The sequence below is a fragment of the Plecotus auritus genome (genome assembly GCF_963455305.1).
Source record: "Plecotus auritus genome assembly, chromosome: 6".
Classification (NCBI taxonomy): domain Eukaryota; kingdom Metazoa; phylum Chordata; class Mammalia; order Chiroptera; family Vespertilionidae; genus Plecotus; species Plecotus auritus.
Window position 1 is genome coordinate 163,312,727 of NC_137773.1, and position 14,701 is coordinate 163,327,427.

At 37.4% G+C, this 14,701-nt stretch overlaps 1 protein-coding gene across 9 annotated transcripts in view; it reads left to right on the forward strand.

Annotated features, from left to right (window-relative positions):
- The window catches only part of RBMS3 (RNA binding motif single stranded interacting protein 3), a gene marked incomplete at its 3' end in the record, with an annotated part of 1,264,947 nt that overhangs the window by 764,354 nt on the left and 485,892 nt on the right, over positions 1–14,701 (forward strand). For 6 of the 9 annotated variants that reach the window (XM_080673189.1, XM_080673187.1, XM_080673188.1 and 3 more), the window contains one exon: positions 795–964. In XM_080673189.1, the coding sequence (XP_080529315.1) occupies positions 795–964 (170 nt within the window). Of the gene's footprint in view, positions 1–791; positions 965–14,701 lie in introns of all 9 variants that reach the window. The other 3 variants (XM_080673192.1, XM_080673190.1, XM_080673194.1) reach the window with 1 other exon arrangement.

Consider the following 14,701-nt stretch of genomic DNA (forward strand, 5'->3'; position numbering starts at 1 on the left):
ACTGGGGGATGGGTGCTGGTAAAATCTGGTGGGTAAAGGCCAAGGATGCTGCTATGACCCTCTAATGAACAGGACAGCCCTCCAAAAAAAAGAAGTGTCCTGTCCACATTGTCAATAGTGCTTAGGTTGAGACCCTGGGTTAGAGTGAAATAAAGGGGATCTTGACTGAAGGAAGAGAATGGTGGCTGAGGCTTGCTAACGAAGTCTGTTTCCCCATGAAGACGCAGGTTTGGGAGGAGAGAAGAGATAAGATAGATTCATTCATTTGCTTGTTTACTCAAAGAATCACTATTCACAGAGTGATTTCTCTGTATCAGGATTTGTGCTGGAGAGTAATGCTGAGGAAACAATCTGCGGGGGCTGCTTTGGAGAACAGGAAGGAACAAAGAGTAGAGGCAAACCAAAGATGCTTGGCTATTGAACATGTGCTGGGCAGAGCTTTGGTGTCAAGAGTGAGTTGTGTTCTTTTGTCAGAGAAGGAGATAACATGCTACCTTACAGGTCTCTAAGGAAAGTCACCGTAGACAGACTCAGAAGCCATGGGCTGCTGTCAGGAGCACCTGGGAACTTCTTTATGTCCCATTTATAGCAAGCTTACGCCGATCCAAATGCAGGGCCAGAGAGGGGAGAAGGCATCTTTTGTTCTCAGAAGTCCACAGAGTGGTGATGTGTATGTGTGTGCGTGTGTGGATTGGAGAGGCCGAGACGCTTGCATTGCTTTCGAGGTGCTCTGCTGGCCTGGGAATAGGTGCTGGCTTTGTTTTTCCAGTAACAGCCTTTTCTGTTTCCAGCAGTCCTATGCACCAGCTCCCCACCCCATGGCTCCTCCCAGCCCCAGCACAAACAGCAGCAGCAACAACAGCAGCAACAACAGCAGCGGGGAACAGTTGAGTAAAACCAACCTGTACATTCGAGGCCTCCCACCAGGCACCACTGACCAGGACCTAATCAAGCTGTGCCAACCGTAAGTGCCCTTCTGCTCTGTGCTGTTTCTAACCCACATGCTCGCCCACATGGGCTCAGACCACTCAGGTCTTGGTTCTTGTACCCCAACCTCCCATTCATTGGTGTCTCAGTGAGGAAGATGCTGTTGCCTGAAGGGATTTAAATTTGAGATCTAAGTCCAGCTTACTTTAGGGAATGAATTTGTTTATGGTGTGAAGTGGGGGTTCTTGAGCAGATATACGAGGGAGTGCTGGCCGGGGTGCATGTAATGACTAGGAAGATAATGGGCAAGCATTGAGTTGGGCCCTGAAACCTTGTGGCTGGTGGAGTCAATGATGAATCTCATGGGGAAAAAAAAAAATGCTTCCCCCGCCCAGATGTATTAGTGGGGAAATCTCAAAAACTCAGAAGATGTGATAGATTTCAGCATGGTTATCTCCTGTGTTGCAAACTTCCTGGCCAGTGTTTGTAAATCTCAATTCAATGGGAACCAGGTAATTGGAGAATTATAAGGCAAATGCTCTAGTTTCCTTAAAGACATCTATTTCCAAGTCCAGTGAAGCTACTTTCCACCAAGGCCAAGAACTGCACTCGCCAAGTAGCTTTGTATTTTCTAGGAAATGTGGTAATGATTAAACGCCCTTCCAAGATATTTTCGATATTCCATTATTTACCAACACATATTATCAACTCTCTTATTTCTGTGAAAAAAAAAAATCAAACTATTTAAATTTACCTTCCAAAGAACATTGATAATGGGTAATGAATTCAGAATCATAGATCCTTATTTTTAGATTATTGTCTGGTGATTTTCAAAGTCATATCAGCCCCGTGTTTTGTGATTTGATTGTGCCTTAGCTGGTTATTTTTAAATTAGGGGAAACTATTACTCAATTGTTCTTTTTCTCTTTTGCAATCCTTTTACAAGAAGGTTGAGAGGATATTTATTTTGTAAATTTCCCAACCTCTAAAATATTGGAAGAGGAAAACAAAGTAGGCAGTATTTATTTGCCTTTGTTCTGTTTTTTTGAGATTGAGAACAAATAGCAAAACAACAGGAAGTGGCAGATAAACCAAAACACAAATAATGTTACTATATAACCAGTTGACTAGTATGTGGATTAGGGAGGGGGCACTTTGGAAAAAAAAATTACTCAGAAGCAGTTTTCAAAAGAGACTCAAATGTGCCAGGGCTAAGACATATGAATATGTTAGATTTTGCTCTATAAAATGTTGAAGTCGAGAATTAGAGGGTAAATCACTCACTTTTCTTTTGTTCTTGCTGTTAGAAAGGTCTAAGCCATTTTGAAAAGTAAGAGTTTTGAAAATGTGAATGATTGCAGCTTCAGATGCAGTATCTCCTCAACGGAATCTGATGTGAAAAAGAAGGGTAGCTATTAACTGTTTTGTATATGAGCCTCATTCATAAAAAAAAAAAAAAAGAATTATTGGATATTACAGAAAGATTGTTTCCCATACAAGTCAGAGCACTCGTTGAACCAAGATTTCTGGGGCCCAAGAAATTATGATTCACTAGGTTTGGGGCCCAAGCATATGCATTTCTCACGGGTTTCCTGGTGTTGTTGATATTGCTGTTTTTTGGGGGGATATATTTCTCTCTGTAATAATATGAAGACCACTGACTATTTCTAATGCATCAAGTTTCACTTAATATATGCAGGTCGTTGAGTTGGACTTCTGTGCATTACAACCTACATAGCCTCTCTGATCTTGAGGCAGATCATGGGCCCTCTCTGAGCCTAGTTTCCTCTTAGAAGAGTAGGTTACCCGCCTATAGTATCAGTGGTGTGCTGGGGCTGCCTCCGATTAGTGCACTAGAGCCACTTGTTATATGTTCTGGAATTCTGTGAGTGATTTGTTTCAGACTCAGTATCTTGAAATTGGCCGTGGGATTATTTGTAGCACAGGAATACGGGAGCCTTACAAACCAGGCATTTTTAAAAAAATGTTATCTCTTTTTATTTTTTTGGGAGCTGGCTTATGAATATACCACTGATAGAGCATTATACTATGAAATTTTGTGTCAGTATCCATTTCTGCAAAAAAAAAAAATGTTGCCAGAAATGAATAAATGGGAAGTGTTCCCTAAACGCCTGTATTGGCATTTTTAATTCAGCAAACAGATTTAGTGACACAGAAACATTATTTTTGAGAAAAGAAGTTTTGTTTATATTTCTTATGTGCATTTGAGAAATGTAAAGAATGCTGAGTGCGCCGAGGGTAATGGTTACTTGCTCATATTAATTTTTGCTAGCTAATAAGATGTGGCTCATTCTAATGTTACTGTAAAAATGTTTATGGGTTTTCCAGCTACTGAAGTGGTCTAGACCTGGGTTTATTGCTTAGATTCATTTTCCTCGAGAATCTCACAGAACTCATGTGGTCGGGCAATGGAATGTAGTAGAAATAGCTGTGCACTGAGAGGTCTGGGTTTCAGTCCTGAGTGTGCCATCAACTGAGTAGTGGCCTTAGACAAATGATTTGTCCCCTCTTCACTTTAGTTTCCCCTATGTATAAAGCAATGTGTTTGAACTCAGTAATCCTTTAAACTTTTTTTTTCATCTTAAAATTCTCTGACTTTATTGAGGCCTTCATTAATCAGCAATAAAACCTGCTCTGGGCCACCTTTTGTATCATTCAACCAGTCCCCTTTTGCAGAATGGTTGGACCACAAACTAAATTGATAGAGCTGCAAGAATCTGACCTGATGGCTGGAGATGCCTTTGCTATGAGCTCATGTGTCAAGTCCTGTTTCCTCACGTGTAGTGTTGGTTTCTCCCATTGCTCATCACTGTTTTACATTAGCGGTCTTCTAACGATGCAAGTCATTTTGCATTGGTATTACTCATCCAGCACTTTAAAATAATTTCATCTATAAAAAAGAGAATATTTATTGGTTTAAATGAACTTGCCATCAGGATCAACTTTCCATATTTATTCCTATGAAATTGTATGTATTTTAGAATTAATGGTATCTTATAATATAGAAAATGCAATATTTGCTAGTATCCATAGTAATGAAATGATAGAAAATAGAAATATACAAAAAAGGCATAGATATATCGAATTACCTGTATTTAATGCAATATTCCAAGAGCAAATTCTGTTGAAGTATTCCATTCACATTCATCATCAAATCTCCTATGTTTGGATTGCAAGTAAAATTAAAAAAAAAAAATAAGACAAGACTGAAAACTAATAGACGTGAAGAATGACTTCACTCCATGGAAAATCTCTAGTTATAACTATGTTTTGGATGAATACATTGCATTGTGTGTCTTGTAGGAAATACCTTATAATGTGTTCATCTTGAGAATTCTCAAGGAACTTTATTGTGTTCTCCAGCAAGCAGTATTTACAGAGTACCTCTTTTACATGCCAAACACTGGGCTGATGATTCAGGGGTGAGTACATTTAGAGAAGGGCCTTGCTTTAGCAGAGCGTATGTTTTCCTCGACCAAATAGGATGTCAGTTACATAGTCATATGATCTGATATAAAATTGCAACAATACAGGCAACAAAGGCTCATGGAACAAAGAGTCTTTGCAACATGGGATGGTACCTAGTTAGGGCAATGAGCAAAGGCATCTTTGAGGAAGTGACAGTTGAGCTAAGATCAGAAGGAGGAATAGGTTTAACTGAGTGAGGAAGGACGGGAAGAACATTCCTGGTGGAAGAAACTTAATGTGTATAGAACTAATGGCTGGAGGCAGCACGGCAAACATAAAGGGTTGAAAACAAGGCCAATATGGTTATAGCGGAGAGAAGGAGTTGGAGTAAAGGGCAATATGAACTAGAAACATGGAGAGGAATAAGGTGATGATCCCACCCTAACCGGTTTGGCTCAGTGGATAGAGCGTCGGCCTGTAGACTGAAAGGTTCCAGGTTCGATTCTGATCAAGGGCATGTACCTTGGTTGCGGGCACATCCCCAGTAGGAGGTGTGCAGGAGGCAGCTGATCGATATTTCTGACTCTCTGTCCCTCTCCCTTCCTCTCTGTAAAAAAAAATCAATAAAATATATATTTTAAAAATAATAAGGTGATGATCCCTTTGTATATCAGGTTAGGAGCTTTGTTTTACCCTAAGAGCAATGGAGAAAATCACTGAATTATCACAAACAGGAAGGTAACATAGAATTTGTTTCAAAAAGATAACACCAACTGCATAGTGGAAAGAAGGATCCCATGTGTTCAGGGAACAATCAGAGTTGTAAGGGGTGAAAAGTGATCTCATAGTAGAATAAGTTATGGTTAGAGAAGCAGGCATGAGAATTAATAATTGTGGTGTTGGAACAATTATGTGTGGTGAAAGATGTCTTTTTGCATATGCATTTATTTTCCTATTAAAATGCAAGGATTTAAGAGACAACCAAATGAACTCCAGAAAGAAACAATGAAGTAGCACAAAATAGGACCCAAATCATTGATTTTCAGTCTCTTTTTCTTACCCAGTCATGAATGGATTATCAATATAATATTAAATATTGAGTGGCTACAATATTAAAAGCACTAAAGGCAAATACAGTGGACCTTGAACAACATGGAGTTACGGACACTGAGTCCCACCATGAAGTCGAATATCACATATAACTTTAGACTTCCCCAAAACTTAACTGCTATGAGACTACTGTTGACCAGAAGCCTTACCGTAACATAGTCAATTAACACATATTTTGTATGTTATATGTATTATATACTTTATTCTTACCATAAAGTAAGCTAGAAACAATGTTATTAAGAAAATCATAAGGAAGTGCAAATACATTTATAGTACTTTACTGTATTTATTGATACCATAAATTTATATATCTGGTCATAAGATAAATTATCTGTCAGTATCTGTATCAATATTGTTATATTTAATGCAAAACACTATAAATGTTGTATGTATAACTAACAATAGCCATCAAAAATGAAAAGATATTGTGAAAAAAAATCATGTTTATTTACAGGTATAATGATCCATACATTGATAACCAAGAAGCAGCCACATGATTGCTTTTTGGTAGTCTGGTGTAATTGATATGATTGCTTCAGTAGTAGTAAGAAAATCTCCAAACATTTTTCCAGTATATTTATTGAAAAACTTCCATGTATAAGTGGACCTGTGCAGTTTAAACCCATGTTGTTTCACGGTGAGCCGTATAATGAAAACTAAAACTCCAGTTGATTATACAATTATGTTCGTGGGATGGTTATCAGTTGGAGACTGTGGGTGCAATACTTATATGCCTTTTATGCTTATTTCAAGAAGAGGAGACAGAAGTGGGGGAAGATAGATTTTCCTTAATAAAGTGAGAATATAGCAACATTTTTGGATGAAATAAAATTTTCGTAGTATAATTACTTTTCACATGTTAAGCTATATTCCCTCCTTCAAATAAATTGGAAACATATTATTATAAACATTCCCTTGAAACACATTGAAATTACTCTTAAAAAATAAAACCACACATTTAACATAATGGACAGAATTATAAAAGTAAAGAAAATTCAATGTGTTTATATTGTCCATGTGAACAATACCTTTTATCTAATCATTTTCATGACTTATAAATTTTAACAACTACAATGCTCTTAGAAAGCCCTAGCTAGCCTGGCCAGCATGGCTCAGTGGTTGAGCATGACCTATGAACCAGAAGGTCACAGTTCAATTCCAGGTCAGGGCACGTGCCCAGATTGCAGGCTTGATCCCCAGTGTGAGGTGTACAGGAGGCAGCCGGTCAATGATTCTCTCTCATCATTGATGTTTCTCTCTCTCTCCCCCTCCTCCCTTCCTCTCTGAAATAAATAAAAATATATTAAAAAACAAGCCTTAATTGGACATTGCTCCCACTTGCACATAGTTAAGTAATCTAGAGCTAGCTAGTAACTGCATTGTGCAGCTGCAGAGTAAATTTTCCTGTTCCACATGCAATGCTGCTGCTAAGGCCACCTGAAGCAGAAAGAAGACAAAGGAGGGAAACGCTTGGGTAGGTGCACACACATTTCCAGTCATCACCAGAAGACCAGGAAGTCAGCTCCCTGCCCTTCATTTTTCTCTGTAAATGTTCTCCTGCTCAAGCTCTGACGCCCTAGCATAGCTCCCTTGAAATTGAGGCTGTAAATGTCACTTTAACATTTAACAACAGACGAGAAATACCCACAATGAAAAGGGAATAAAGTAGGAGTGTTTGTGCTCAACAGCTGAGGGTCTTACCCAGGCTAATCTCCTGGAATTTTACCCAACCCCGGCGTTAAGGTGAGCACTGAGAGCTGAGTAGGAAGCGCTGACTCAAGGGCCATCCGGGCTCCAAGTGCAGAGTCCATTATACGTGGTGTCAGACAATTTTGACAAATGCACCAACACAATCAAACCTTTTATCAATTTAAAAGTAACCTTGTCACCGTAATCTGTCAGACTGTTCAGATACAACAAAGGAAAACAAGTCGTAATGCACTCTGGGGTAACCGAGTAAATAAGAAAAATATGACTGGAATTTTTTTTAGTTCTTTCTTACTGTGTCATAGGAGATTTAAAAGTTCCCTCTAATAAGACCCGAGGAAATTTATTAGGAGCTTTCTTCTGCAAGTCGGACTCAAATTACGCAGCTGCTTTAGAGTTGTCATAAATCCGTGTGGTGGCAGGTGTGAGTAGGAAGTGAATTTGCGGATCTTTGACCCCTGCCTTTGTGCAATTTAAATGAGAGAGTGCCTTTAAAGCCCAAGCTACATGTTTGAATTCATTGAGTCAGCATGGAGCTGACACTTGGCTACATATATTAACTCAGATTCAGGTACAGTTATATTTGCTAACTATATATTGTAAAACAGACCTGGTTTGTAATTAATAAATGCTTATTATTAATAAATGTGTATCCATATGTATTATTCACAACATTTATAGTGTTAGTATTACATACCATGTACGCTGCTAAGTTTTTATGTTACCTTATTTAATGCTCAGAACAACCCTTTGAAGTGGGAACAATAATTACCGAGTGATAATTGAGTAAACTGAGGCACTAAGGGTCAAGGGTCTGGTCCAAGTGTGCACAGCCACCAGGATTCAAAACCCGGCTCTGACTTCAAAGCCCTTATTCATAACCATTACAGCATTAATTTAATGAGAACAAGGGTAGCTTAAGTCACGGGTTCTCAATTCCATGGCTGCTCATGAGAATCCCTTGAAGAGCTTTAAAAAGTACTGATGCCTGAATTTCACTCCCCAGGAGTCTGTTTTAACTAGTATGGGGTCAGCTTAGACACTGAAGTTTTAAAAGCCTGCTTAGGTTATTCTAATAGGAACAAGGTTTGAGAACCCCTTGAGTAAATGCTGCCCACACTGATCAGAAAACGTAATTTTATCCTTCATTGAAACTTCCTTGCCCTGACTTTCATAGAATCTAGAAATTCCATAGGAGTGCCAATTTGATTTTAATTAACCATAAGAATTAACAGTAAATTTTATTAAGACAATTTTAGAATGAATTGGGCTTTCTGATTACCAAATGGAATGTTTAGATTTAGATGTGAAAAATAAAGCCCTGGTCTCCAAGAGTGCTTTAAGAATCTACCTGGAAGGATCTCACTTTCCTTCCTCACATAATTTTCATAAGCCAAGCATCTCTTCAACATTTCACTTGTTAATAATATTTGCATTTAATTGATGAAGCAAGATACCATTTCTATTTTGACACATTATTAAACATATATATATATATTCATATTTTCCTTAGTAACTATAGTTTAGGGAATATAAATCTAGTGGATCTTAAAAAAAAATCAGCATTTGAAGGACATCCAAAAAATTATTGTCCCACTGATTCATCATCCATTCATTCTTATTGTTTTCACTACTTAGGATGAAGATTCTGCTGAATGTCCATGATATTTGAAAAGCGATTTATTTGCATTGCTGATAGCTGATAAAACTTCTTCATATTTATCCTAGACACTGAGAAAAATAAAAATGAAATCACTGAGCACACTAGTTAACTTAGGTTACTATGTTGGTAGTAGTACACATGGAAAAAGGGGGGATGGGAAAGAGTATGATCAGTTCTCTTTGGATGTGCCAATTAAAGTCCTGGGGCCTGGGAGAAGTTGAATTCCAAGTAGATTGTCTCTGTGCATGAAATTTTGAGGAACTTAGGGTTCAAGGGCAGGTCTCTGGCAAGTTCAGATGGCATCTTGGGTTTCAGGGTGTCCAGTGATCTTCTAATTGTCAATACAGCTGACTTTTTGTAGCCCTTATTTTATTTGATCTCTCTGTTACTTGACCCTGTTGACCTCTTCTTTATGCTCAAGACGTTCTTCCTCATTGGTTATTCTGTCCCTCTTTCCTGGGTCACTGCCTGGTTTTGGGGAGATTCTTCTTTTCAGCTTCTTTTCCTCTGTCGGCCTCTTGTTAAACATTTCTGTGTTTTCCAGTGTTGACCTCCTGTCTTCTCACTTCAAAAACTATCTCTTCTTCTCTACTTAATTTCAGCTTTTTTTTGATGATTATTAAATCTACACTGAGTGGACAGATTATTATGATCTCTGAATGCATAATAATCTGGCCACTCAGAATATATATATATATATATTAGAGGCCCGGTGCATGAATTTGTGCATGGGTGGGGTCCAGCCAGTCTGGCCAGGGGGAGGGGACATGGGCGGTTGGCCGGCCTGCCTGCTGGTCGAACTCCTGGTCAAGGGGACAATTTGCTTATTAACCTTTTATTATATAGGATATACACTGAGTGGCCAGATTATTATGCATTCAGAGATCATAATAATCTGGTCACTCAGTGTATATCTCTAGCTTGTGTAGATATGTTTCTTCTAGTCCTAGATCCATGTCTCATTATTCCCTGGACAATTCCAAATTTGAATCTTAAGAGCTGTGAAACTCAATGTTCTATAAAGACTATTTCTGAGCTTGTTTCTTTCTCTATGAATGGCACCGTTATCTATCCAGTCACTGAAATTAAAAACCAAAAACAAAACTTGTAGTCATTCTTCTCCCCAATATAGAAACAGTTCCCAAGGTGGATAGATTCCAATTGCTTGGTGTTTATGATATCCAACATCTCTTCTGTTTCACAATTGCCATCATTTATTTGCTTATTTAATCAAAAGTGTTTATTGAATATCATCCTTTTGCCAAGCACTGCAGACTGGTAAGTCTCTGCATAGAATTTGCATTCTAATGGGGAGAGACAATACATGAATGAATGAATAATTAAAGAAGATAACATAAAAATATGCCATAAAAAGGTTTAAATGCCATGAAAAGGAGGTTGTATATAAAGACTAGGAGGTTACTATTGCCTGGATGACCTTGAGATGAAATATCAATGTCAAAGAGTCAGGAATACATTATTCAGGAAGAAGAGCACTTCAGACAGATGTCAGAGAGCTTGTACAAAAGCCCAAAGGTGGAAATAAACTTAATGTATTTAAGGAACACAAAGGTCAGACAGAATAGTAAGTAAAGAGAGATGGAGATAGTAAGAAAATGAAGTTAAAAGAAAAAAAAAAAGAAGAGCTATAACAGACCTAAATCAGCAAAGTTTGTTTCCCAGATTTTGGATTTTTTCCCTAACATTTCTTTTTAAAGAAAGGTCATTTTTGCTATTATATATAGAGTGGATTTGGGGGAGTATGAGAAAGGCAAGCAGATGAACAGAGACCATTGTGAAAGTCCAGGGAGGAGATGGAAATGGCTTGGAGTAGGATCATGTGGTAGAGGAAGTTAGTTGTGATGGATACAGTATATGTTTTAGAGATAATTCTGACAGAAATTACTGATGAATTGAACATGGCAGTGAGATTCAGCTAAATAGAAATTAGGGATAATTCTCAGATTTTGGCTTTAGAGTCACTTAATAAAATAAGGAGGGTTGTAGAAGGAGTAACTTTGGATGGAGATAAATCAAGAGTTCTCCTCAGTCTTGTTATGTTTTAGATCCTCTTTGACATCTAAAATGAGATACAAGTTGGAAATTAGATATATGACTGTATTTCAAAGCAGAGTTTAGATTAAAATACATAAAAAGGACAACATTGAAGATTATGAATGACATTTAAATTGATATAGTAATATAGTACCTAATCTGTGCTAAACATTATTCTAAATATTTTACATGTAAGTACTTCACAGAACATGTGTTAACTCATTTATAGCTCATGACAGCCCCCATTTAATAGCTGAAAAAAATCAGTGACACAAAGAAGTTAAGTACTTTCTTAAGGTTACACAACCGGTTACTTGTCTAGTCCAGTGTTTAAGGAGTTTAGTGTAATAATTTCCGCTTTTAATTATGATTCATACATAGGGTATATATATATAGTAAGAAAAGAAAAGTGGTCACACAACTCAACATTCTGAGGTTCTGAGGCAGAGAGAAGCCAAGGAAAGGGTTTATAAAGGAATAACCAGTAAGACAGAGGAAATACGGAAAAGCAGAAGAGTGTGGTATTATAGAAGCTGGGAGAAGAAAGTATCTCAAGAAGGTATAATAATCAAGTGTGTTGAATACTAATGAGAAGTTAAGAAATGTACCAACAGTAAAGTTACATTTGGATTTGGCAACATCAAAGTCATGGGCAAGCTTGACCAGGGCAGTCTTTGTAGATGAGTAAAAGCTGAAACACTTGGTGGGCCTTCTTCAGGCTCATTACCTGACCAGCCTTCCAAATGGAAATGCCTGTCTCTCCTTTGTGCCCAAACTATATCTAAATAGTTATCTTTCCTAAAAATCTTCCCACTGGTTTTCTGGTTCATTCATCCTCCCTCTCTCCCTCCCTCCCTCCCTACCTCCCTCCACTCCTCTATCTCTCTATCTATCTATCTCTCTATCTATCTATCTATCTATCTATCTATCTATCTATCTTACCTATCTATCATCTATCTATCTATCATCTATCTATCTATCTCTATCTCTATTTCTACCTCTACCTCTATCTCTATCACCTATCTATCTCTTATATATCGCTGTCTCTTTCTGTTTCTATATCTATATCTATATCTCTGTCTCTTCAATTATCTTTCGCTCATCTCCCTCATACCTTCCTTAACTATAAACTTTTGAGGACAGTAGACTTCTCTCATTCACTTTTGAACCCCAGTGCTTAGCACAATTCCAGGTATTTAAGTGTGTTAACTGATAAATATTTAATGACTGAATAAAATCTGCATTCATTACTAATATCAACATGATTTTATTGGACTTATAAAGCTTGTTCCAGGATAGACTTGGAGTTCATACTGGGAGATGTAGGAAGCAGGATTTTATCTTAGACACTGCACTCTAAGTTTTACCACTGCCATAAAAGAAGAATGCTTGGAATATGAAGATCTTTTACTGTGCAGATCCCAAGGAGAGTCTTGGAGGGAGTCTCAGGATAACGTGAGTCACATGTATTCAAAGAAATAAATAAGATCAATATTTTGCTTACTCACTCAGTGTTGCTCCTGAGACAGGAAATAACCATTTATTCTTGCCTGAGCTATAAAGTTTTGGCTGTCAGACGGATCACAGTATGCCACTGACTGCTAATTCTGCACGTAACACAAGTAATCTGTGCTCATTGGATGGTGTGTGCTAAAAGTTATTTTGGCTCTGGAATTTTCCTACAGATTTCTCTCTGCAACCAAATGACTTGTGGGACCACAATATAAGAGATTATTGATTTAAAACACACATGAAAGTGTTCCCTGGAAATATGCCTCTGTGTATCTGTCATCAGAAAATTGGCAGTAGTATGATGATCTGCATATGTTACTTAATCACAGGATCCAGGATAAGTTATAGTTGCAATTTATTCTTAAAACAAAGTTTAAAAACCATCTGCTTTTCTTTTAATCTGTTACCGTATTTATGCTATCTTGAACACTGTGGTATCTCTTTATAAATGAGAACTTTATTTTGTGCCATAAATATGCCCCTGCAATTTTTGTAAGTAGATTTGCTGTTTAGTGATTAAATCGACATTATCGAGGAGTAAAATTAAATGCACTCATTTTAAATGTAGGAATTCATGAATTTTGACAAATATATGCATCTACCTAGCCAACACAACAATCAAAATATAAAACATTTCCGTCATCCTAAAAGCTGTTTAAGAATACAGTCATAGGCTAGGAAGTTCACAATTTAAAGTCACCCTACTTAAGACAGCAAGGAGGTAGTATCATACCATGAGCATGTCAGAGAATTTTGAGTCAGTTGTGGGTTCTAATTAACCACTTACTAGTTGTAGAGGCTTGGTTTAGTCATTTAGACCATGTGAGCCTATTAGTGACTGATACAGATTAAACCCTTAATAAAGTCTAGTTATTGTTGCTCACTTACGCAATGTCAAAAATCGTTATTGCCATTCACATTTATATAACTAAATTAAGTGGAGTTCGCTTGTAATTTTAAGGGTTCAGCATTCAAACAAAGCATGTATTTTGGTTTTGATATTACTCCTGTCTTTTTTTAGCTCTACATAACCATGAACATATATTATCTTGTACTATTTTCAATCTTGCTGCTATCTGTTGTGTGCTGATATATTTTTACTATAAACATTCAAAGTATCATGATAAAGACATACAATTTGGGTTCTGTCTACAAGATGGAAAATAAAAGATAGTACAAACAATTTAAAAGCATTTTCAGTTGTAGTGTATAAATATGGCATAATGATATGCATTTTACTAATAAAATGGAAGTTTTAGGATCAAATTTATCCAAACATTTTGACTCTTGAATATAGTAAAGCTCTTTAAAACATTTTTGGTAATCTTAGTCACTGTGCATAAATTAACACTATGCCAATTATCACTTAGATTTGATTGTCGAATGAACAGGTTGAGTTTGGTTTTAGCTTGAATTCGTTTTTATTAACTAAATTTTTATACAAAGTCTAGGCTTAAAATGTATTTCCTCAGTGTATTTAATAATGTTTTAAAAAATATTTTCGCTAACGAGAGATCTTTAGTTAAATAATTGCACTAAAGTTAGAATCAGGGACACAGATGCTTAAATAATATCAATTACTGAAATATTCTTTCATCAATATATAAATTCAGGGCATGTCAAACTTGGTTTTGGTTGACTTCTTTCTTGGGAAATACAGAGATACTGTTATTCCAGGTCTCAGTACAGAGAGCCTTGTTCTTTTTACATCTTGATGAGGACCCTTCTGGGCTCCACTGTCAAATCTATCATTTTATTAGCTATGGGCCCTAGAACAAGTTACACTGCTTTTCAGGACCTCAGTTTCTATTTCTATAAAATGGATGTAGTAATTGTACCTTGTATTTGGGGTTGTTAAGAGAATTAAATGAGTTAATACCCAAAATACATTTGGGCATTATAAGCATTGGGTGTTATCCTATATAATAAAAGGCTAATATGCAAATCAACCAAATGGCAGAATGACCAGTTGCTATGATGCACACTGACCACCAGGGGGCAGATGCTTGACACAGGAGCTGCCCCCTGGTGGTCAGTGCGCTCCCACAGGGGGAGCGCCACTCAGCCACAAGCTGGGCTCCCGCCACTGCAATAACGCTAAGGATCTCCAACAGCGGACCTAAGCCGTCAGTCGGACATCCCCCAAAGGCTCCTGGACTGTGAGAGGGCGCAGGCTGGGCTGAGGTCACCCCCGCCCCCCAGTGCATGAATTTCATGCACCGGGCCTCTAGTCACCTTATAATGCTTATAAGCATTTTCCCACTATAAACTGAAATTAATTTGCTCAGTATGAAGATT